Here is a 23,500-nt window from a genome sequence, read left to right as displayed (position 1 = left end):
AATGGGCCGACAGGACAGACAGCCCCTGCTTGCTAATTTGACGTCTCAGCAGCTGTTCCTAATATCCCTCATTCAAGTTAACGTACTGTATATGTATGCACTGTATAGGGGAGGCATAGCAAATGGGCCTGACTTGCCCTGAGGCTGTCATTTGAAAAGCACTCACAGCAAACTCTGTAGCGGATGGAACGGAACTGGGAGTTGAAGGTTAGGGGTGCAGAGGGGAGGTTCGGTACGATGTTCCTCAATCCAGAAAGTTGCTGGTAACAAACCACCGCTATGTCCCCCAGCGTTTTGGCTGTTAAGTGTGAGTCCATGGGAAGAGTATTCTCTATCTGGACTCTGGGCTGTACATGTCAGAGTTCCACAGTCTCCTACTCCCTAACATGATTACCCCTCCCCTGGCCTGGCCTGGCCTCCCCTGACCTCCGCTGGTCTCCCCTGGCCTCCCCTGGCCTCCCCTGGCCTGGCCTACACTTCACAGCACAATACAACACAGCACAGCACAGTGGAGCAGAAGGTTGAGATTTGCTACACACTCAGACCAACATACAGGGAAGGAGATCAGTGATGGAGGGAGGAAGGAAGGAAGGAAGGAAGGAAGGAAGGAAGGAAGGGAGGGAGGGAGGGAGGGAGGGAGGGAGGGAGGGAGGGAGGGAAAGTAATGTTCAAGGCTTATGGATAGAGAGAGGTTGATGGAGTTAAACTTGTGGTTTGTAGGTATTTATGAGGTATGTGTGGACAAGGTAGGGATAGAGGGGTGGTCTGTGTTGGTCTCAGATCTACAGAGCTACGCTAAACTGGGCATTAAAAGAGAAAAGAGACTACACACACAGGCTAAATACTGAAGAATTTGACCTACAAGAATTGAATAGCAAAACATTCCAGTAAAAATGGTAAACAGCATTCCATTCCCTGTTCTCAGGTAAACCCACTGCTGCTCAGTGGGACTCTAACTCGCATAATTATGGTGTCACACATGTATTTGTCTTCAGACTCCCGTGGCCACTAACAATATAGTACACACCGTTTTGACAGACCTACATCATTTTTCTGTCACGATAATAAGGTCGTAGCGTTGTAAGCAACAACAGCGAGTACGCAAATTATATTCCTACCCAAATGTCAGGCACTTCTGTGATTACGCTCATTTGCATACAGGTGATACAACACTGGTGCTTTGCATAGATGGGCTTACGTTGTTTACAACATCAGCTTCCCTTGATAACCACCAACTGAAACAAAGTATTCAAAACATGTTGTTTCTCTGGAAAGGAGTACTGGGAAGTTATAGTTTAAATATGAACATACTCATTAAAACATTCTGGAAGTTTCCAGGAAGCTTTTTGGAATGAGTCCATGTAGGATTCATGGATACCACATAGCCTGGTTCCTTTCTAGGTTTCTTCCTAGGTTTTGGCCTTTCTAGGGAGTTTTTCCTAGCCACCGTGCTTCTACACCTGCATTGCTTGCTGTTTGGGGTTTTAGGCTGGGTTTCTGTACAGCACTTTGAGATATCAGCTGATGTACGAAAGGCTATATAAATACATTTGATTTGATTTGATTTGATTGGCTGAAAGGCCTTATTCACTTTTGAGTGCGTACACGAATTCAACCTAGACACAGAGGAATGTCTTACAATCTCGTACAATGTAACGTAATGTCCTGCAGTGTATATAGAATATAGTGCCTGGTATTGAAGTGTCGGACAATGTAATGTAATCTATGCAGTGAAATGTAATGTCATGTAATCTGGTTTGGGGGAGACAGAGGAGATTACATGCTGGCTGCAGGGGGCTAGGGAGGAGGGGAGAAAGGAGGGGGGCTTCAGTAACTGTGTTGGGAATATAATGAAAAGAGCTGCGGAGAAGGGATGAGGACTTTCTCCAATTTATGAGAGCATGATGTCCCTCAGGGTGTAGTCACTAACTCACTCATTCATCCGGAACGGGCTGGAGAGACAATCACTGGGCTGGCTGGGGGACTCTGAGACTGACTGTAATGGCCTAGACTGAAATGCTGTGGAGTCTCTCTTCTCCTGTCTTCTCTTGTCTTTTCTTCTCTGCTCTTGTCTTCTGTTCTCTTCTGTTCTCTTCTCTAGGCCTTTGTTAACTGGGCCAGTGTCTGTAGAACAATACATTCTCAGTTTCTAAATGTCATCAGGAGTAGACAGGCCGTCGTCGCTCCCTGACAAAACGCAGTGTCTTTATAGTCCGTATAGAGCCTCGCACAAGTGCATCATTCCGCCAGCGCTGCACTCACTAACTAGCAATGCACTGCGATTGTGTCAGGTTGTTATTGAGTATGATGCATCGAGTCATTGCTAATGGCCGTTAAACCTTGAATGATGTTGAGCATGTGTTTACCACCTAGCCAGCTTGTTAAATGGCTCTTGCGGAATATCCTCCTATCTCCTCTTGAAGTGTTTGATGGGGGCAAACAAGGTGGGGAAACATTAACTGGCGAGGCTTTATTTTGGTCAATGGATACCTCACACGTCAAACAACGTTCCGGGGAGTCGTAAATGGGATTGTGATGCAAATGCAAGTGGTTTGCCTGTGTGTTTGTACGTTCCCTCGGGGCTGGAGTGGAGAGTGACAGTTGAGACACAGCTGGTAGAGAGTTAGTCTAATCAGACGGAGCGGGTGGTAGGCCTGTATTACTATAGAACATCGGGGATATGGCACACCACCCCGGAGGCCACTATTGCACGATACAATGTCCAGCTACCTCAAGACAAGTGATCTGTCATCGACTGCCTCTGCTCAGACTTTAGTCCATCTAGAGTCTGGCCATAAGAGTCTTGAATATTGCACAGGTATACCCTAAACGTTCCACTGGTGCATCTTTTTCCTGTTGAATTTCCACCTGCAGTGCTAGCGGGCCGTTAAACCCTTCTCTTTCCTGTTCCACAGTTCTCCGTGATGACTTCAGACAGAACCCAGCGGATGTGATTGTGGCAGCGGGCGAGCCTGCCGTGCTGGAGTGCCAACCGCCCCGCGGGCATCCTGAGCCCACCATCTCATGGAGGAAAGATGGCACCAACATCAACGACCGGGATGAGCGCATCACGGTAAGACAAGCTTCGTTAGCTTCCTAGAACTCTCTCTGTACAGAGCAGAGCAAGCACTGCAATGGGCCTGCGCATCACACCGCGACGTCAACACACACACGCACACACACACACCCCACTGCTTGCTGGCGCAGCTCCAGGAAGATCAAAGTGTCTCTGTTGGCAGACGTGTCATAATGAAGAGAAACAAATGCATAATCTATTTGACTAACATAATGTAATCATATTGTACTGTGATTTGGCTAATCAATGTCTATTTGGAACAAAGGCTATCTGTGGAAGCGTGCAAAGAAATCAGGTGTGGGTGTGGGTGTGTGTGCACACACGAGCATGTTTGTTTGTTTGTGTGTCTGTATACGCTCTAGGGGACTCGTGAGTTGGGATCCAAGGCTCATCCTCCTCCGGAGTGACAGGTAGTTTCTCTCTGAGGGGCTGTGATGGACAGACTAGCTCTCCTCCGCGCGCTGACGAGAGGGAGGTGGAGGAGAGAAGGAGGTGGAGGAGAGAGGGATGCGGAGGAGAGGAGGAGGTAGAGGAGAGGAGGAGGGCCTTCTGAAGGAAATACAAAGGCTGCATTGGCTTTGTACTTCCCTGTTATCTCCTCATTTACACCCATCTGCCTGCATGGCTTCCTCATTGTCTTTAGCGCTGCATGTCATTTCCATAAGGAACCAACTTCACTATAGTGTAATAAAATACCAAGTCAAATAAGGTCTTGCAGTGAAGTCACGGTAGCTATGTTGGCCACAGTCCCTATGGCATGTCTGTGGTTGACCCCGGTGTACTGGCTCAGAGTGTAAACAGAGGGCCAGCTTGGTTTCTTCCTCAGAGCTATGGCTCAGCTCACTGGACTAATGGGCCTGCAGATAAGACTGTTTCCTAATGAGTCCACAGGCCCTGTAAACAACGCAGCGCTTGTGTTTATGGTTTGTTTCTAACACAACATCCACTCCAAAAACTGTTGTTGTTTCTTTAACCACGCCGAGTCCCAGGGGTCTGCTGTAGGATTTGGTGCTGTGGGAATGAACGCATTGTGTGGCCCAGCGTTTGTTTTAAATTGATGGGGGGGGGGGGGAGGGCACTGGGCTTGCCAGTAGTGTAGAGCGATGCATCAACAGCAGGCAGGGAGGGTGTGTAGTTTCTGTTCAGTTCTACAGTACTGTATATTGTAACATAATATCACCCTATATTGATTGTAGTGGGGTCAGGTTGGGGGTGATGTGGGTGGCAGCTCTCCGTCCTCAGGACTGTGATTAACTCTGAAAGGGCAGTGTAGTTCGTGATGGGGAACATTTTATACAGTTACATATCGGGAAATTATTTTTAACGATATATATTGCAATATTAATTGTTCAATGTCTCAACATTATTTCTGCACTAGTCGGGTGTTCCTTTATTTTGCTTGTTCCCCATCTTGTTTTTAATGGTTTGCCAATATGTTTTCAGCACTTTTATTTCCATGACTGATCAAACATATTTTTCTCATGGAGCAGACAGAGTGAGCAATATGTTTGGAACATTGAATCGCAGTATCGAAGCGCAATACATATAGAATCATGAGCATCGTTAGAATCGCACTACATATCGTATCGGCACCTGAGTATAGTGATAGGCACCTGAGTATAGTGATAGGCACCTGAGTATAGTGATAGGCGCCTGAGTATAGTGATAGGCACCTGAGTATAGTGATAGGCACCTGAGTATAGTGATAGGCGCCAGAGTATAGTGATAGGCGCCAGAGTATAGTGATAGGCACCCGAGTATAGTGATAGGCACCTGAGTATAGTGATAGGCACCTGAGTATAGTGATAGGCACCTGAGTATAGTGATGGGCACCTGAGTATAGTGATGGACACATGAGTATAGTGATAGGCGCCCGAGTATAGTGATAGGCACCTGAGTATAGTGATAGGCGCCAGAGTATAGTGATAGGCACCTGAGTATAGTGATAGGCACCTGAGTATAGTGATAGGCACCTGAGTATAGTGATAGGCGCCTGAGTATAGTGATGGGCACCTGAGTATAGTGATAGGCACCTGAGTATAGTGATGGGCACCAACGTATAGTGATAGGCGCCTGAGTATAGTGATTGGCACCAACGTATAGTGATAGGCACCTGAGTATAGTGATTGGCACCAACGTATAGTGATAGGCACCAAAGTATAGTGTAACACACATTTCAGAGGAACTCAATGGAACACATGAACACAGTCACACACCACCACCACCACCGCCGCTATGTGATGGAGGGAACAGATGGAGAAGCAGATGCATGAAGGAAAAGGAAAACAGAAGGGAACACAGGAAAGAAAGTATGAGAGAGAGAGAGAGAAGAGATGAGGAGGACAGGAGGGATGCATTTGCTGGTGTTGTTGTGGGTCTGACATGTGAGAGAGAGAGAGAGTGTAAGACTGGAGGAATGTGTGTGCAGGCTGATGGTGCAGGGATGTGACAGGAGGACATCTGAGGAGAAGCTCTTCAAAGGACCTGTGTCTCTTTGTTCTCAGGCCTCTCCTCTGGACTAGTACTGCAGCTCCAGATGTGCCTCTCGCTGCCCCACCCTCACCCCGTCCCCCACTACTCTATACTGTACGAACCACTCCGGGTCTTGCTACACACAGACAGAATGCACACCGACAAAGACACACACACACACTCACTAAAGGTATCACACTCCTCGTCGCCTTTGCACCCATCAAATGCAGGGTAATGTGATGACACTTCAAAAGTGTCCAGCCCTACAGGGGTTGGAACATGGAACAGGTCCTGGCCCAGGGAGGTGGTGTATGGGGACAGAGATAGGGGCGAGGCTGCTTTACATCAGGCTGTGAGTGGATTAGTTGTGACTGCTTGGCTGGTCATCCCAGCTTGGTTTACACACATTAAGATTGGAACCTGCTGGCCCACAGGCCTGGCCCCTCTACGACTCCTCTACTCCCTTCCTCTGTGACACGCTCTGCTGCCCTGTGATTCCCCACCACTCACTAGCCAACGTCACTCTACACTGCACCTGACTGGAAAATGGAGTTTCTGCACCCCTCCAAACCGCTCTTTCTCCTCTATTGTCATTAAACATTTTGCTGCACCTGCAGCTATGTGAACACAACCAATGTTGTGTTACATTTTATTAGCAATCCCTATTTCAATACATTTTAATAGTTGTCAGTTTCATATACATGATTTGGTTATGTTCTTTGAAAACCTGATTCCACAATTATAAGTGCTGCTTTGAAAAGAACATAATTCTCCAACCTAACAGTCCAGAGTTATTTCCCATTACAGCGATCCTGTTGCGTGGCCCAGTGCAGTATCTCTGGGCTGGTGCTGTAGCAGTGGTTCTCTGAGGCCTGAAGGGTTGTGGGCTCTCTGCTTCCAACTGTCAGCGGAATAAACTTGTCAGGCACTGCCCTCCCTGCCACGCAGCCAGCCAGCCGGGCCAGCTGAGAATGCACACACTGTTTACCCCTAAAAGCTGCTGCTTCTTAAACCTACCAGACAGACCTCTGTCTGGGCTTGACAGATGGAAAGTCATAATTTCATCCTCTATATTGTAGGACGCTCTAGAATCGTGTAAGCCCTCAAATTGTTGCATCAAATAGTATTTAGGGAATTACAAGTATTTGCAAGCGTAACATGCTATATTCAATTACAAATGACCTTACAACTTCTACTTTTCTTCCCTCCATCTGTCAGATCCGCGGTGGGAAGCTGATGATCACCAACGCCAGGAAGAGTGACGCAGGGAAATATATCTGTGTGGGGACCAACATGGTGGGAGAGAGGGAGAGCGAGATTGCCGAACTGACTGTACTAGGTAAGACCCTGTCTGTCTGTCTGTCTGTCTGTCTGTCTGTCTGTCTGTCTGTCTGTCTGTCTGTCTGTCTGTCTGTCTGTCTGTCTGCCTGCCTGCCAGTCTGCCAGTCTGCCAGTCTGCCAGCCAGCCATCTGTTGGTTCGTCCCTCTATTGGAGTCTGTTTCTCTGTTCCGCCTCTCAGTCCCATTCAGTCACCTAGTCAGTCTCAGTTGTGACAGTGAAGGTCAAAGAGTCTGAGGCTGCCTGTCCCCCTAGGTAAAGGTTTTTCTCCCTGGCACATAATCCATTCATGTAAGAGGTTACGTAACAATGGCACCCAGTCCCACAGCTGTGCAGACCATTTCACTTGAGCCCAAACTCAGCATGACCCTGTCGCCCCAGCTTGACCCCTGCCACCCCTCTGCTGTCCTGGAGAGGTTGTACCCCCACTACTACGCCCCACTCTCATCCGTTCCTCTTGCTGCCCAGTTAAGATATTGACTCAGAGACAGTCCAAGCACCGCTCAGGTAATACCTCACATCCTTTCTAAGCGTTATCATCGTGCTGTTGTCTATACTGCCAGGGGTGTTATCATCGTACGGTTGTCTATACTGCAGGGGTGTTATCATCGTACTGTTGTCTATACTGTCAGGGGTGTTATCATCGTACTGTTGTCTATACTGCAGGGGGTGTTATCACCGTACGGTTGTCTATACTGCCAGGAGTGTTATCACCGTACTGTTGTCTATACTGCAGGGGGTGTTATCACCGTACTGTTGTCTATACTGCCAGGGGTGTTATCACCGTACGGTTGTCTATACTGTCAGGGGTGTTATCATCGACTGTTGTCTATACTGCAGGGGGTGTTATCACCGTACTGTTGTCTATACTGCCAGGGGTGTTATCACCGTACGGTTGTCTATACTGTCAGGGGTGTTATCACCGTACTGTTGTCTATACTGCCAGGGGTGTTATCACCGTACGGTTGTCTATACTGCCAGGGGTGTTATCACCGTACTGTTGTCTATACTGCCAGGGGTGTTATCACCGTACTGTTGTCTATACTGCCAGGGGTGTTATCATCGTACTGTTGTCTATACTGCCAGGGGTGTTATCACCGTACGGTTGTCTATACTGCAGGGGGTGTTATCACCGTACTGTTGTCTATACTGCAGGGGGTGTTATCACCGTACTGTTGTCTATACTGCCAGGGGTGTTATCACCGTACGGTTGTCTATACTGTCAGGGGTGTTATCATCGACTGTTGTCTATACTGCAGGGGGTGTTATCACCGTACTGTTGTCTATACTGCCAGGGGTGTTATCACCGTACGGTTGTCTATACTGTCAGGGGTGTTATCACCGTACTGTTGTCTATACTGCCAGGGGTGTTATCACCGTACGGTTGTCTATACTGTCAGGGGTGTTATCACCGTACGGTTGTCTATACTGCCAGGGGTGTTATCACCGTACTGTTGTCTATACTGTCAGGGGTGTTATCACCGTACTGTTGTCTATACTGTCAGGGGTGTTATCATCGTACTGTTGTCTATACTGCCAGGGGTGTTATCACCGTACTGTTGTCTATACTGTCAGGGGTGTTATCACCGTACTGTTGTCTATATTGCCAGGGGTGTTATCACCGTACTGTTGTCTATACTGCCAGGGGAGTTCTCACCGTACTGTTGTGTATACTGCCAGGGGTGTTATCACCGTACTGTTGTCTATACTGCCAGGGGTGTTATCACCGTACTGTTGTCTATACTGCCAGGGGTGTTATCACCGTACTATTGTCTATACTGCCAGGGGTGTTATCACCATACGGTTGTCTATATTGCCAGGGGTGTTATCACCGTACTGTTGTCTATACTGCCAGGGGTGTTATCACCGTACTGTTGTCTATACTGCCAGGGGTGTTATCACCGTACTATTGTCTATACTGCCAGGGGTGTTATCACCGTACGGTTGTCTATACTGCCAGGGGTGTTATCACCGTACGGTTGTCTATACTGCCAGAGGTGTTATCACCGTACTGTTGTCTATACTGCCAGGGGTGTTATCACCGTACTGTTGTCTATACTGCCAGGGGTGTTATCATCGTACTGTTATCTATACTGCCAGGGGTGTTATCATCGTACTGTTGTCTATACTGCCAGGGGTGTTATCACCGTACGTTTGTCTCTACTGCCAGGGGTGTTATAACCGTACTATTGTCTATACTGCCAGGGGTGTTATCACTGTACTGTTGTCTATACTGCCAGGGGTGTTATCATCGTACTGTTGTCTATACTGCCAGGGGTGTTATCAGTTGTAATATTGCACCTACTCGTTTGAACTCCGCTCTTAGATCTGCTGTTGTCAATAGAGAAGCCCACTGCGGTCTGCTCACCCAGTGCTATTAGTTTTAAATTGAATTCCCACTCGGTTTTCAAATCATGCAGAGGGCTTGTGCTAATACATGATAGCAACTAAAGCCCATGTAAGTCAGTTTATAACATTCCGTCATTGGTTACTCTGAGAGATCCTCATATTGACATTGGCAGCGGCCTTCGGGCCAATGGTGCCAACTTTGGAAAAGTAATTCCAACGTCTACTCTTTCCTCTATTACAAATAGAGATAGAGCAAATAGGCCAGGTCTATATCAATATCAACCATCAACATCAACATTCAGACAAGCCCTGTAACAGCCTATTCAATGTAGTTTGTTTGAGTTGGAGACTCCATGTGACTTTAAAAATCAAATAGGGCTACTTTTCTTTCAATGTTTATATTGAACCTTTATTTAACTAGGCATGTCAGTTAATTAAGAACAAATTCTTATTTACAATGACGACCTACACCGGCCAAACCCGGACTTGGGTTGATGCATCTGAACATTAGGAGCTTACTTCCTAAAACGGGTTTACATCAAGATCTGGGCTATGCGGACGAATCCGGACATTCTATTGACTGAAACGTGGATCTCTGGGGACATTCTATATTAATATGGAGGGTTATAATGTGTTCAGAGCTGATAGACAGGTTAGAGGTGGTGGAGTGGCCATTCTTATTCAAAATAATTGATCGGTCTCTTTACTGAAATCCATTTTCCTTGCCAAAGCTACTATTATTAAGCCTTTGTTTGGGGGAAAATCTACAGTTGATGTCGGAAGTTTATATACACCTTAGCCAAATACATTTAAACTCAGTTTTTCACAATTCCTGACATTTAATCCTAGTAAAAATTCTCTGTCTTAGGTCAGTTAGGATCACCACTTCGTTTTAAGAATGTGAAAAGTCAGAATAATAGTAGTGAGAATGATTTATTTCAGCTTTTATTTATCTTTCATCACATTCCCAGTGGGTCAGAAGTTTACATACACTCAATTAGTATTTGGTAGCCTTTAAACGGTTTAACTTTGGTCAAGCTTTTGGGTAGCCTTCCACAAGCTTCCCACAATAAGCTACATTTTGGCCCATTCCTCCTGACAGAGCTGGTGTAACTGAGTCAGGTTTGTAGGCCTCCTTGCTCCCACATGCTTTTTCAGTTCTGCCCACAAATTTTTTATGGGATTGAGGTCAGGGTTTTGTGATGGCCACTCCAATACCTTGACTTTGTTGTCCTTAAGCCATTTTGTCACAACTTTGGAAGCATGCTTGGGGTCATTGTCCATTTGGAAGACCCATTTGCAACCAAGCTTTAACTTCATGACTACTGTCTTGAGATGTTGCGTCAATATTTCCACATAATTCTCCTACCTCATGATGGTATCTATTTTGTGAAGTGCACCAGTCTCTCCTTTAACAAAGCACCCCCACAACATGATGCTGCCACCCCCGTGCTTCACGGTTGGGATGGTGTTCTTCGGCTTGCAAGCATCCCCCTTTTTCCTCCAAACATAACGATGGTCATTACGGCCAAACAGTTCTATTTTTATTTCATCAGACCAGAGGACATTTCTCCAAAAGTACAATCTTTGTCCCCATGTGCAGTTGCAAACCATAGTCTGTCTTTTTTATGCAGGTTTTGGGGCTGTGGCTTCTTCCTTGCCGAGCAGCCTTTCAGGTTATGTCGATATAGTACTTGTTTTACTGTGGATATAGATACTTTTGTACCTGTTTCCTCCAGCATCTTCACAAGGTCCTTTGCTGTTGTTCTAGCATTGATTTGCACTTTTCGCACCAAAGTACTTTCATCTCTAGGAGACAGAACGCGTCTCCTTCCTGAGCGGTATGACGGCTGCTTGGTTCCATGGTGTTTATACTTGCGTACTATTGTTTGCACTGATAACCGTGGTACCTTCAGGCGTTTGGAAATTTCTCCCAAGGATGAATCAGTCTTGTGGAGGTCTCCATTTTTTTTCTGAGGTCTTGGCTGATTTCATTTGATTTTCCCACGACGTCAAGCAGAGGCACTGAGTTTGAAGGTAGGCCTTGAAATACATCCACAGGTACACCTCCAATTGACTCAAATGATGTCAATTAGCCTATCAGAAGCTTCTAAAGCCATGGCACACTTTTCTGGAATGTTCCAAGCTGTTTAAAGGCACAGTCAACTTAGTGTATGTAAACTTCTGACCCACTGGAATTGTGATACAGTGAATTATAAGTGAAATAATCTGTCTGTAAACTATTTTTGGAAAAATGACTTGCATCATGCACAAAGTAGATGTCCTAACCGACTTGCCAAAACTATAGTTTGTTAACAAGAAATGTATGGAGTGGTTGAAAAAATAGTTTTAATGTCTCCAACCTAAGTGTATGTAAACTTCTGACTTCAACTGTATTAGGGCTTACCCCATTTAGTCGACTGGTTGATGAGCTGTTGGTCGACCGCAATTTTTTTTTTTCGAGCAGTGGCAAATATATATATTTTTTAATTATGCCACACGAGACACCTGTCTGATTCATGCCTTTCTGAGTGGACTAATCTATTGAGGAGGCCTTGGGGATGGCACACCATTATCAGTTGTACATTTACCCTACTGTTAATTCCCATCATTTTTAATCTACAATGTTTGTTTGGTTACGGTAATTTCTGTTACTGCATTCAATATATTATTATTACAGTCTTACCGTTGTCATTCTAGGAGTGACATTCTACCGTTGTTTGCAGAGTACACAACCTATGCTATACTTGTGAGAAACAAGGTTTGGTTTATTTTATTCCATTTAAGAGTTGTACATTTATGAATTGTCTTTTGTTTGGAGCGCTCCAGTAAATCTTGTCTAAGAACACACATCTGATTACACATAGAAGTAGGTCTAAGCTACCTGGTCTGCGCGCAAATGTAGACCTATAACTGTGTTGATTTGGGGATCTGATACTTTTTCTGATTGTCTTACATCCATTGAGAATGATAATCGTTCCTCAACGTAGCCTATTTGAAAAACATTTTGAGTTCTCTCCCTTTCAATAAACACTCAGCGTGAAAGGGTGGAAAAATGGCATGCTCTGATCTGGTGGAAACATCATAAAACATGCCTACCTGATTACTTCTTATCCCTTGCTCACTGGAGTGGAAACTCTGAGGGCCCAGAATATTTTATACAATGTTGCAAGTTTGGTAGCAGGAGCTTTTGGCTGGGCCAAGTTAACAGTTGATACAATGTGTCCTTGCAGACAGGCCATGCGTAGCCAATGTGATTTATTATCAGGACATTTTCTGCCTGCGGGCTGCAATGTTTTTATTTGTTGGCTTTATTTAGGCTACTTTTACATATTGGCAATGGCATTAGAAGTTACTTGCCTGAATGCCAAGCGTCACGTCTGGAGGACACCTGGCACCATCCCTACAGTGATGCATGGTGGTTACAGAATCATGCTGTGGGGATGTTTTTCAGGATCAAGGCAAAGATTAACGGAGCAAAGTACAAAGAGGTCCTTAATGAAAACCTGCTCCAGTGTGCTCAGGACCTCAGACTGGGGAGAATGTTCACCATCCAACAAGACAACGACCTTAAGCACACAGCCAGGACAACGCAGGAGTGGCTTCGGGACAAGTCTCTGAATATCCATGAGGGGCCCAGCCAGAGCCCAGACTTGAACCCGATCAAACATTTCTGGGGAAACCTGAAAATAGCAGTGCAGCAATGCTCCCCATCCAACCTGACTGAGTTTGAGAGGATCTGCAGAGAAGAATGGGAGAAACTCCCCAAATACAGGTGTGCCAAGCTTGTAGTGTCATACCCAAGAAGACTCGATGCTGTGATCACTGCCAAAGGTGCTTCAACAATGTACTGAGTAAAGGCTCTGAATACTTAACAAAATGTGGTATGAGCAAAAATACTTTGCTTTGTCGTTATGGGGTATTGTGTGTACTTTCCAAAGGCACTGTATATATGGAAAAATCCACGTTTTAACATTTTAACCAATCGATTGGTCGAAAGGACAGACAACTCTCGGTCGACCAATATATAAAAAATGTATCAATAACTGTTAAAGAGGTCTAACATCCTCCCTCGGCCAACCTTTGTGCACCCGAGGAGTTAACTAGTTTGCTATTGTGTTAGAGATGGGATAATATAAAAAGGATATAAAAAGGAATTTTAAAACAGGCTTCTTTACAAGATCTCTATTTTAGTGACATCCTTGATTGTATTTCAGCTATCCCTGAACCTGAACCTGATTTAGCTTTGAGCCTTTTTGCAGATGCCTTCAGTATTATTGTGGATGATCAGGCTCCCTTAAACAAAACGAAGGGTTAAAGGTAGATGGAATGCCTGGTACACTCCGGAATTATCAGAAGTCATTCATGAAAGAGATGATGCTTGGGTCAAGGCCAGGAGGTCAAGGAGCACAGGCTTAAGCCCGGACTTGCAAGCTGAGGAACTGAGGAATCAATGCGTAAGACAAACCAGAAAGGCTAAATCTGATTATTATGGAACCGCTTTTTTGGATTATAATGAGAGCTAAATTCTGGAAAACTGTCAAATCCCTAAAGGGTTCTACTTCCTCCTCTCTGCCACAACAAATTAATTCAAACATGGGCCTTATTACAACAACAAAAAAGATATGCCATCGTTGGTGCATTTAATCACCATTTTATTTATCTCTTTGAAATTACTTCTAAACCTATTCACAATGATATTGGGTTGGATGCCGATAGGGGAAACTTACTGAATGATCAAAGATTATAGTCAAAGCTTTTCTTTTAGGCTATTTACCAACAAAAAAAGTCCTGGGTGCTTTGCTAGTAATAGACAACAAGAAATCCACAGAGGCTGACCAATTGGATCCCGGTCTGCATCATTGTTGGCTCAATAACCCAAATTGTTTATTTAACATTGTTATCAGGACATATTCCAAAAGTATGGAAATCAGCTCTTGTGCTGCCACTCCATAAGGGCGTGGATAGTAGTGATCTTCATCATTATCACCCCATTTCAAGCCTTCCTTGTCCAGCTAAGATTCTTGAATCCTTGGTAAATGTCTAACTTTGCTTTTTATTTTATCTGAGAAATGTATTATGAATGCAAACCAATCAGGGTTTAGGCCTGGGTATAGCCCAATTGCAGCAACCACTTTAGTTGTTAATGATCTTGTCATACTTTCGACCCATCAAACTCGATTCTGGATCTCAAAGTCAGTTCCACTGTGTTTTTTAAGAATTCTTCCCCTTTAATCAGGGACTGATGTAGACCTGGGACACCAGGTTTGCACAATTAATGATCAGGTAGAACAGAAAACCAGCAGGCTCCGGACCTCGTAGGGTAAGAGTTGAGTAACCCTGCTTTAGACACTAAAATTAAATGTGCTGATTGTTTGTGGACCTGTCCAAAGTGTTTGATACTGTTGATCATGCTATTTGATTGAATAAGTTGCCCTTGATGGGACTGAGCTCTGACGCCTGTTCACGCTTTCATGATTATCTTAGTGACAGATGAGGTACATAAAGGTGTTCCGCCGGTGTCGATACTAGGACCGTTTTTTCCCACTATTTATATACAGTGGCAAGAAAAAGTATGTGAACCCTTTGGAATTACCTGGAATTCTGCATAAATATGTCATGAAATTTGATCTTCCTCTACATTTACATTTACATTTAAGTCATTTAGCAGACGCTCTTATCCAGAGCGACTTACAAATTGGTGCTTTCACCTTATGACATCCAGTGGAACAGCCACTTTACAATAGTGCATCTAAGTCTTTTAAGGGGGGTGAGAAGGATTACTTTATCCTATCCTAGGTATTCCTTAAAGAGGTGGGGTTTCAGGTGTCTCCGGAAGGTGGTGATTGACTCCGCTGTCCTGGCGTCGTGTGGGAGTTTGTTCCACCATTGGGGGGCCAGAGCAGCGAACAGTTTTGACTGGGCTGAGCGGGAACTGTACTTCCTCAGTGGTAGGGAGGCGAGCAGGCCAGAGGTGGATGAACGCAGTGCCCTTGTTTGGGTGTAGGGCCTGATCAGAGCCTGGAGGTACTGAGGTGCCGTTCCCCTCACAGCTCCGTAGGCAAGCACCATGGTCTTGTAGCGGATGCGAGCTTCAACTGGAAGCCAGTGGAGAGAGCGGAGGAGCGGGGTGACGTGAGAGAACTTGGGAAGGTTGAACACCAGACGGGCTGCGGCGTTCTGGATGAGTTGTAGGGGTTTAATGGCACAGGCAGGGAGCCCAGCCAACAGCGAGTTGCAGTAATCCAGACGGGAGATGACAAGTGCCTGGATTAGGACCTGCGCCGCTTCCTGTGTGAGGCAGGGTCGTACTCTGCGGATGTTGTAGAGCATGAACCTACAGGAACGGGCCACCGCCTTGATGTTAGTTGAGAACGACAGGGTGTTGTCCAGGATCACGCCAAGGTTCTTAGCGCTCTGGGAGGAGGACACGATGGAGTTGTCAACCGTGATGGCGAGATCATGGAACGGGCAGTCCTTCCCCGGGAGGAAGAGCAGCTCCGTCTTGCCGAGGTTCAGCTTGAGGTGGTGATCCGTGGATGATCCATCCACACTGATATGTCTGCCAGACATGCAGAGATGCGATTCGCCACCTGGTCATCAGAGGGGGGAAAGGAGAAGATTAATTGTGTGTCGTCTGCATAGCAATGATAGGAGAGACCATGTGAGGTTATGACAGAGCCAAGTGACTTGGTGTATAGCGAGAATAGGAGAGGGCCTAGAACAGAGCCCTGGGGGACACCAGTGGTGAGAGCGCGTGGTGAGGAGACAGATTCTCGCCACGCCACCTGGTAGGAGCGACCTGTCAGGTAGGACGCAATCCAAGCATGGGCTGCGCCGTAGATGCCCAACTCGGAGAGGGTGGAGAGGAGGATCTGATGGTTCACAGTATCGAAGGCAGCCGATAGGTCTAAGAAGGATGAGAGCAGAGGAGAGAGAGTTAGCTTTAGCAGTGCGGAGTGCCTCCGTGATACAGAGAAGAGCAGTCTCAGTTGAATGACTAGTCTTGAAACCTGACTGATTTGGATCAAGAAGGTCATTCTGAGAGAGATAGCGGGAGAGCTGGCCAAGTCACAACAATAGACAAACAGTGTGCTTAAACTAATAACACACAAATTATTGCATGTTTCTTATCTATATTGAATATATCATTTAAACATTCACAGTGTAGGTTGGAAAAAGTATGTGAACCCCTAGGCTAATGACTTCTCCAAAAGCTATTTGGAGTCAGGAGTCAGCTAACCTGGAGTCCAATCAATGAGACGAGATTAGAGATATTGGGTAGAGCTGCCCTGCCCTATAAAAACAGTCACAATATGTATTTGAGTTTGCTATTCACAAGAAGCATTGTCTGATGTGAACCATGCCTCGAACAAAAGAGATCTCAGAAGATTACGAATTGTTGACTTGCATAATGCTGGAACGGGTTACAAAATTATCTCTAAAAGCCTTGATGTTTGTCAGTCAACAGTAAGACAAATTGTCTATAAATTGAGAAAGTTCAGCACTGTTGCTACTCTCCCCGAGTGGCCATCCTGAAAAGATGACTGCAAGCGCACAGTGCAGAATGTTCAATGAGGTTAAGAAGAATCTTAGAGTGTCAGCTAAAGACTTATAGAAATCTCTGGAACATGCTGACATCTCTGTTGACGAGTCTACGATACGTAAAACACTAAACAAGAATGGTGTTCATGGGAGGACACCACAGACGAAGCCACTGCTGTCCCAAAAAAACATTGCTGCACATCTGAAGTTTGCAAAAGAGCACCTGGATTTTCCACAGCTCTACTGGCAAGATATTCTGTGGACAGATTAAGCTAAAGTTCAGTTGTTTGGAAGGAAAGAACACACAACACTATGTGTGGAGAAACAAAGGCACAGCACAAACATCAAAAACTCATCCCAACTGTAAAATATGGTGGAGGGAACATCATGGTTTGGGTCTGCTTTGCTGCCTCTGGGCCTGGACAGCTTGCAATCATCTGCGGAAATATGAATTCCCAAGTTTTCCCAAGACATTTTGCTGGAGAATTTAAGGCTATCTGTCCGCCAATTGAAGCTCAACAGAAGTTGAATAATGCAACAGGACAACGACCCAAAACACAGAAGTGAATCAACAACACAATACTTTAACAGAAGAAAATACGCCTTCTGGAGTGGCCCAGTCAGAGTCCTGACGTCAACCCGATTGAGATGCTGTGGCATGACCTCAAGAGAGTGGTTCACAACAGACATCCCAAGAACTGAAACATTTTTGCTGCCAAAGGATGGTCAACCAGTTATTAAATCCAAGGGTTCACATACTTTTTCAATCCTGTACTGTGAATGTTTACACAGTGTGTTAAATAAAGACATGAAAACGTATAATTGTTTGTGTGTTATTAGTTTAAACAGACTGTGTTTGTCTATGTTTGTGACTTAGCTTAAGATCCGATCAAATTTAATGGCCATTTTATGCAGATATCCAGGTAATTCCAAAGGGTTCACATACTTTTTTTTGCCACTGCAGATGCTATTGGTCAATCTGTTTAAATATATATATATATACATTCAGATTATATTATTATGACGCAATTGCCTCGACCTGGCTGTGACAAGGCTACAGTCTGTGACAAGAAGTCCTTACGGATTTTAAACTCATACTGAATATGGGCAAAACTAAATACATGTTGTTTTCAAGTTCTCAGAAGATTGTCTCAGAAGGATTGCGTCTTTTCTTATCGGCTGGTTCTATAATCAAAAGAGTCCCTGCATCCAAATACCTTGGTATTTACCTTTCCACTCTGTATCTGCCATGGTACTGTACAGGTGTCTTCTTTTTTAAGCCAATGTGGTGCAGTGGTCTAAGACACTGCATCTCAGTGCTTGAGGCATCACTGCAGTACCTGGTTCGAATTCCAGGCTGCACCACATCCGGCCGTGATTGGGAGTCCCACAGGGCGGCGCACAATTGGACCAGCGCCGTCCGGGTTTGGTCGGGGTAGGCCGTCATTGTAAATAAGAATTTGTTCTTAATCGACTTGCCTGGTTAAATAAAAATGTGTGTGAGGTGTATACGTTTGTTTCAAAGTAGATTTGTTTTAAGACTACCAAGAAACACACTGTGTGATTTAGCCCACTGCAGAAAAAGGTCAAAACACATACGACTGGGCTTGTTGAGAAACTAAGATTTAAAGTGGGATTTTTTTTTTTTTTTTACAGAAACAGATCTTGTCTCTCTCTAGTCAGCAGGAAGCAGATTGTGCAGTGAACCTTTCTACCTGGTCTTGATTATGGTGATACTATTTATCAACGTGCAGCTGCCTCTACACTTAAACCCTTGAACGTTTTTCATAACGCCCTTCGTTTTATCACAGGAGACAGTTTTATTACTCATCACTGTATTCTTTACCAAAAAGTTGGCTGGACCTCTTTGAAGTCACGTAGATCACATAATTACGCTGTTTTTGTTTACAAAGTTATTGCGCCATAAACTCCCGACTTCCCTAACATCACTGTTAAGATTTCAAATGACAAGATATCAAACCCGTTCACAGGGATGGTTAACTCTGGAGACTCCTTTGGTGTCTAGAGAGTTAGGTAGATCAGCCTTTAATTTCCTTGCACCCTTACGTGTGGAATGATCTAGAATACACTTTAAAATTGGAGGAATTGGTGCCTCTAGGGAATTTCAGACGGTTGCTAGGAGACCTTTTTACTGATGAATGTGTTCGTATTTTATGATTGTGTTTTCCTTTTCATGTATTGTTGTGTATAATGATGTGTATTTTAATGTCTTTCTGAATGTGTAGTTTAATTATTTTTTAAATTATATTTGTATGTGTATTGTGGTGCTATACAGGGCTTATCTGGAAAAGAGACCTTGGTCTCAGCATTGACTCCCTGTCAAAAAAAAAAAAGTAGTGTCCCAGACCACTGCCTGTTCCAATCTCCACCCCCACCCCACCCTACCCTGGTCCCGCTCTCCACCCTCACCTCGTTCCTATGCTGTCACCATATCCAACCCCACCCCACCTCCTCTCACTCCCACCCCACTCCAAGCACTTCCCATCAGAGCAGACTGAGACTTCTTATCACAGAATCAGCTGGACTGGGCGGCTGGCCAGGGCACACACATTTATAATGCCCAGTGAAAACATTTAAGGCTAATAGAATAATACTGCTGATTGAAGAAACAGATTTGTTTTAAAATGTGCTCTGGGACATATGTAAATAAAATGGCCCTGGTTTTAACAAGCCCTACTAGTTTTAAGTGGATTTATTGGTTTTCATCCACATGTCACAAATAAGAAAGAGGCAAATAAAATGGGTTTTAAAAGAAGTGGGGGAATGTGGGCGAGAGGGTTATGGGAGGTTAATGGTATTCAGAGGTCTCGTTTTTTAGGTGCTTAACTCAAAGCTTTTTATTTTGTTATTTAACCTTTATTTAACTAGGCAAGTCAGTTAAGACCAAATTGTTATTTACAATGACGGCCTACCCCGGCCAAACCACGGGCGACGCTGGGCCAATTGTGCGCCGCCCTATGGGACTCCCAATCAAGGCCGGATATGATACAGCCTGTATTCGAACCAGGGACTGACGCCTCTTGCACTGAGATGCCGTGCCGTAGACCGCTGTGCCACTTGGGAGCCCCAAATCCAATTTTATTTGTCACATGCGTTGTAAAAAAAAAACAGGTGCAGACTAACAGTGAAATGCTTACTTACGGGCCCTTCCCAACAATGCAGAGAGGAATAAAATAGAGAAATAATAGAAACAGTAAAACACGTAACAATAAAAGTAGTAATCAATACACAATGAGTAACGATAACTTGGATATACATACGGGGTATCAAATGAAATGTTATGGGTCACATACACATATTTAGCAGATTATATTGCGGGTGCAGCGAAATGCTTGTGTTCCTAGCGCCCAACAGTACAGTAGCATCTAACAATTAACATAAACCAGCATGCAACTACATTGGAACTGGAGGACGAAGGCGTGTGCTGCGGGGGCTCTCTACACACTGCCGGGGGCTCTCTACACACTGCCGTGCACATCTTCACACAAAGAATAGTGGTTATTTTGACGATTATGACAGTGATGATGACGATGCCCTCCCCCTCCCCCAGAGCGCCCAGGGTTTGTGAAGAGGCCCAGTAGTGTTATGGTGCTGGCAGATGAGAGTGTGGAGTTCCACTGTGAGGCGCGGGGAGATCCGGTCCCCACTGTCCGCTGGAGGAAAGAGGATGCAGACCTGCCCAAGGGGAGGTACGGATGGATGACCCAGCACTGCTATACAGCCTTTATATTACACTCTTACATCATAGATACATACCGTGATCTAAACCATATGCATATGCAGGGTCACATCTGGTCATGGAATCAGATGCTTGGGATATTAGTGTGCATGCCATCGTGCAAAGCTCCTTTGTCTTACGTCTATCTCGCTCTATCTCTTTCTCTCTCTCCCTGTGTGTGTGTGTGTCTGTCTACAGGTATGAGATCCTGGAGGACCACACTCTGAGTGTGCGTGGTGTGGCACCATCAGACGAGGGCTCCTACACGTGTGTTGTAGAGAACATGGTGGGAAAGGCAGAGGCGTCCGCTACGCTGACCGTACACGGTCAGTACAACCTCCCCCGACCGTAACCCTAACCCCAACCCTGGTCACACCTGCTGTTTGACATGAAAGGTGCACAGACTATGAAACGTGCAGACTGGGTTTATGCTGTGCAGCTGTTGCTCTCACATTCATGTAACATTAGAGAACGTGTGATGAAGAAGACAGCTGTTCTCAGAGCAGTTAAATATCCTACCTAACCCTATCTAGCCACACCATGGAGTATTACCCCACTGATCTCTGGCCTGCCCTGTTTTCTTAAGCATGGATCAGTTTACATTCATGTGTCAAGTCAAGCAGTTCCCAGGGTAACAGACTGAGCTAGGTTATCAGTTCAATCTGTGAGGTTATGTAATTTACTGTATCCCCTTGGCTTGGGTTCATATCAGTTCTGAAACAATCTGCACTCTACTAGTCTTGTTCCTTACTTACACAGCCCATTGCCACAGTCTAACCATGACTGGATCAGTGTAACAGATGGGAGTGTTGATGAGGCACCAGGAAGTGGGTTCATTTATGAGCAGGGATTCCCTGCCACAATGACCCCCCACAGCACAGGGACTGACGGCAGGAAATGAACAGTAACACCTCACTACACTACAGAGAGGGTGGGTGGGTGGGAGGGAGGGAGGTAGGGAGGGGAGGGAGGGAGGGAGACAGACAGACAGACAGACAGACAGACAGACAGACAGACAGACAGACAGACAGAAGGGTTTAATTAAAGACAATCCTGTGTCCCACGCTGGGAATGACACGGTTCCAATTACACAGTCTACTCTACACCAGCCCTGCCTGCCTGGGAAAAGAGGGGGACCAGCGTCTAATTTAGGGTCTGAACAGAAGAGAGGAAGAACAGATAGCAGATTCGTACAGATTGGCTTAATTGGAAGGAAGGGTGTAGCTGTCTAAGTACGGTGTACACAGGTTCAAGGTAAAAACCCTTTTGGGTTCCTTTTGGGTTCCATGTAAAATTCTCTGTGGAAAGGTCTAGCTCCACGAGGGAGCTAAAGGGGGCACAGCCCCTTCACTTTTAGTTGTATGTCCCTACATAAAAATAGCAAGAAAGTTAAAATGATTGAGTGACAGGTTGGCACAAAATAAATCTGTATCTCTGCTGTGCTGTGTCAGCATAATGGACTGGAAGCACTGTGGTGTGTAGGGGGGCTATGGAAAGCCACTGGGCAGTTAGTTATGACTCCTTTGGATTTCCATAAAAAGCAGGAAAAAACACTTCTCATCTCTGTGGTAGGCTAAGTGGATAATGTGATACGCCTTTAATTTTATATAAAGGTTGGGTCAAGTTTACCATTGAAGCTGCTTCACTCTTAGCTAGCTAGCTGTAAAAAGTGTTAATGTTATTAGCCTTAGCCTATTAGCTAACTTGAACTAGCTAATTTGCCATGATGGATATCAGAAATTGGCTTTGCCAAAGTACCCAAACAAAGGAGAAGGAGCAATGAGCATCAGCCTCAAACCACAGATGCCGCCACCAAGCCCAGCAGCTCCAGCTAGCTCCGTGTGAGAATACTCACCCTTCTGTTTAGCGCCGCCAGGATAATGGCTCCACAGCCGCCTCCACCTCCGACTGTCCCTGATGATCTTTGAGCAGCGCAGCCAGCCCAGGTTAGCCTATAATGCTACCCTAGCCACAGGTTTTCTGTCTAAAAGCGTTCATTTAATAGCAACTGGTTCATAGGAAGAGAGTGGCTGAAATACTCTTACTGCAGATGCTATTATGGTTTCCTTTGTAGCCTTTCGATTTTTGTTGCTGTGAATGGAACTGTATATATTGGAAACGTATTTATGGTAGGCTGGCATTGCTTAAAATTGGACGCTTTTTTTCAAAATGACATTCCCAAATCTAACTGCCTGTAGCTCAGGACCTGAAGCAAGGATATGCATATTCTTGATACCATTTGAAAGGAAACACTTTGAAGTTTGTGGAAATGTGAAATTAATGTAGGAGAATATAACACATAAGATTTGGTAAAGATAATGCAAAGAAAAAAACATGCATGCAAATGTGCCTAATTGGTTTATTAATACATTTTCAAGTTAATTGTGCACTCTCCTCAAACAATAGCATGGTATTCTTTCACTGTAATAGATACTGTAAATTGGACAGTACAGTTAGATTAACAAGAATTTTAGCTTCCTGCCCATATCAGATATGTCTATGTCCTGGGAAATTGTATTTTTCTTACAACCTAATTCTAATCACATTAGCCTACGTTAGCTCAACCGTCCCACAAGGGGGGTGTAAAGGTTAATTGATTATATGGATGCAATTTGATTCATAGAAGTGCATTGTGACATATCACAACGTATTGCATAACTCACGTGCAAGCGGCACGAATTGCTATGTTTGAAGCGGACCTGTATAGGCCTGTTTATTTGGCAAGGCAGTTGTGCATGTCTGCAGCTCACTGTAGTAGGCTGTAGGCTGTGTTTTGGTTATTTGGATCTCCATTTGCCTTTTGTTTACTGTGTGTGTTTACTGTTCATGTAACTAGCCTAAATGTAGATTGATTTTGTTCTGTTCGCATTCATTCATCGCAGTTGAGAACTTGCTCTCAACTGGCCTACCTGGTAAAATAAAGGTGAAATAAAAAATATAAAAAATGGCATTTGCAGTTGTGCGGCTATTCTAAGTCAAA

The 23,500-nt window shown here is 44.9% G+C and overlaps 1 protein-coding gene across 1 annotated transcript in view; it reads left to right on the top strand.

Moving 5' to 3' along the window:
• Positions 1 to 23,500, top strand: part of LOC115135705 (roundabout homolog 1-like) — a 171,996-nt gene that overhangs the window by 116,862 nt on the left and 31,634 nt on the right. Inside the window, 4 exon segments of the mRNA XM_029670687.2 lie at positions 2,916 to 3,073; positions 6,767 to 6,887; positions 20,353 to 20,491; positions 20,719 to 20,846. Coding sequence (XP_029526547.2) covers positions 2,916 to 3,073; positions 6,767 to 6,887; positions 20,353 to 20,491; positions 20,719 to 20,846 — 546 coding nt within the window.

This window comes from Oncorhynchus nerka, linkage group LG10 (assembly GCF_034236695.1).
Source record: "Oncorhynchus nerka isolate Pitt River linkage group LG10, Oner_Uvic_2.0, whole genome shotgun sequence".
Lineage (NCBI taxonomy): Eukaryota > Metazoa > Chordata > Actinopteri > Salmoniformes > Salmonidae > Oncorhynchus > Oncorhynchus nerka.
The sequence above is the reverse complement of the archived record's forward strand: the minus strand, read 5'-3'. Positions and strand labels throughout refer to the sequence as shown.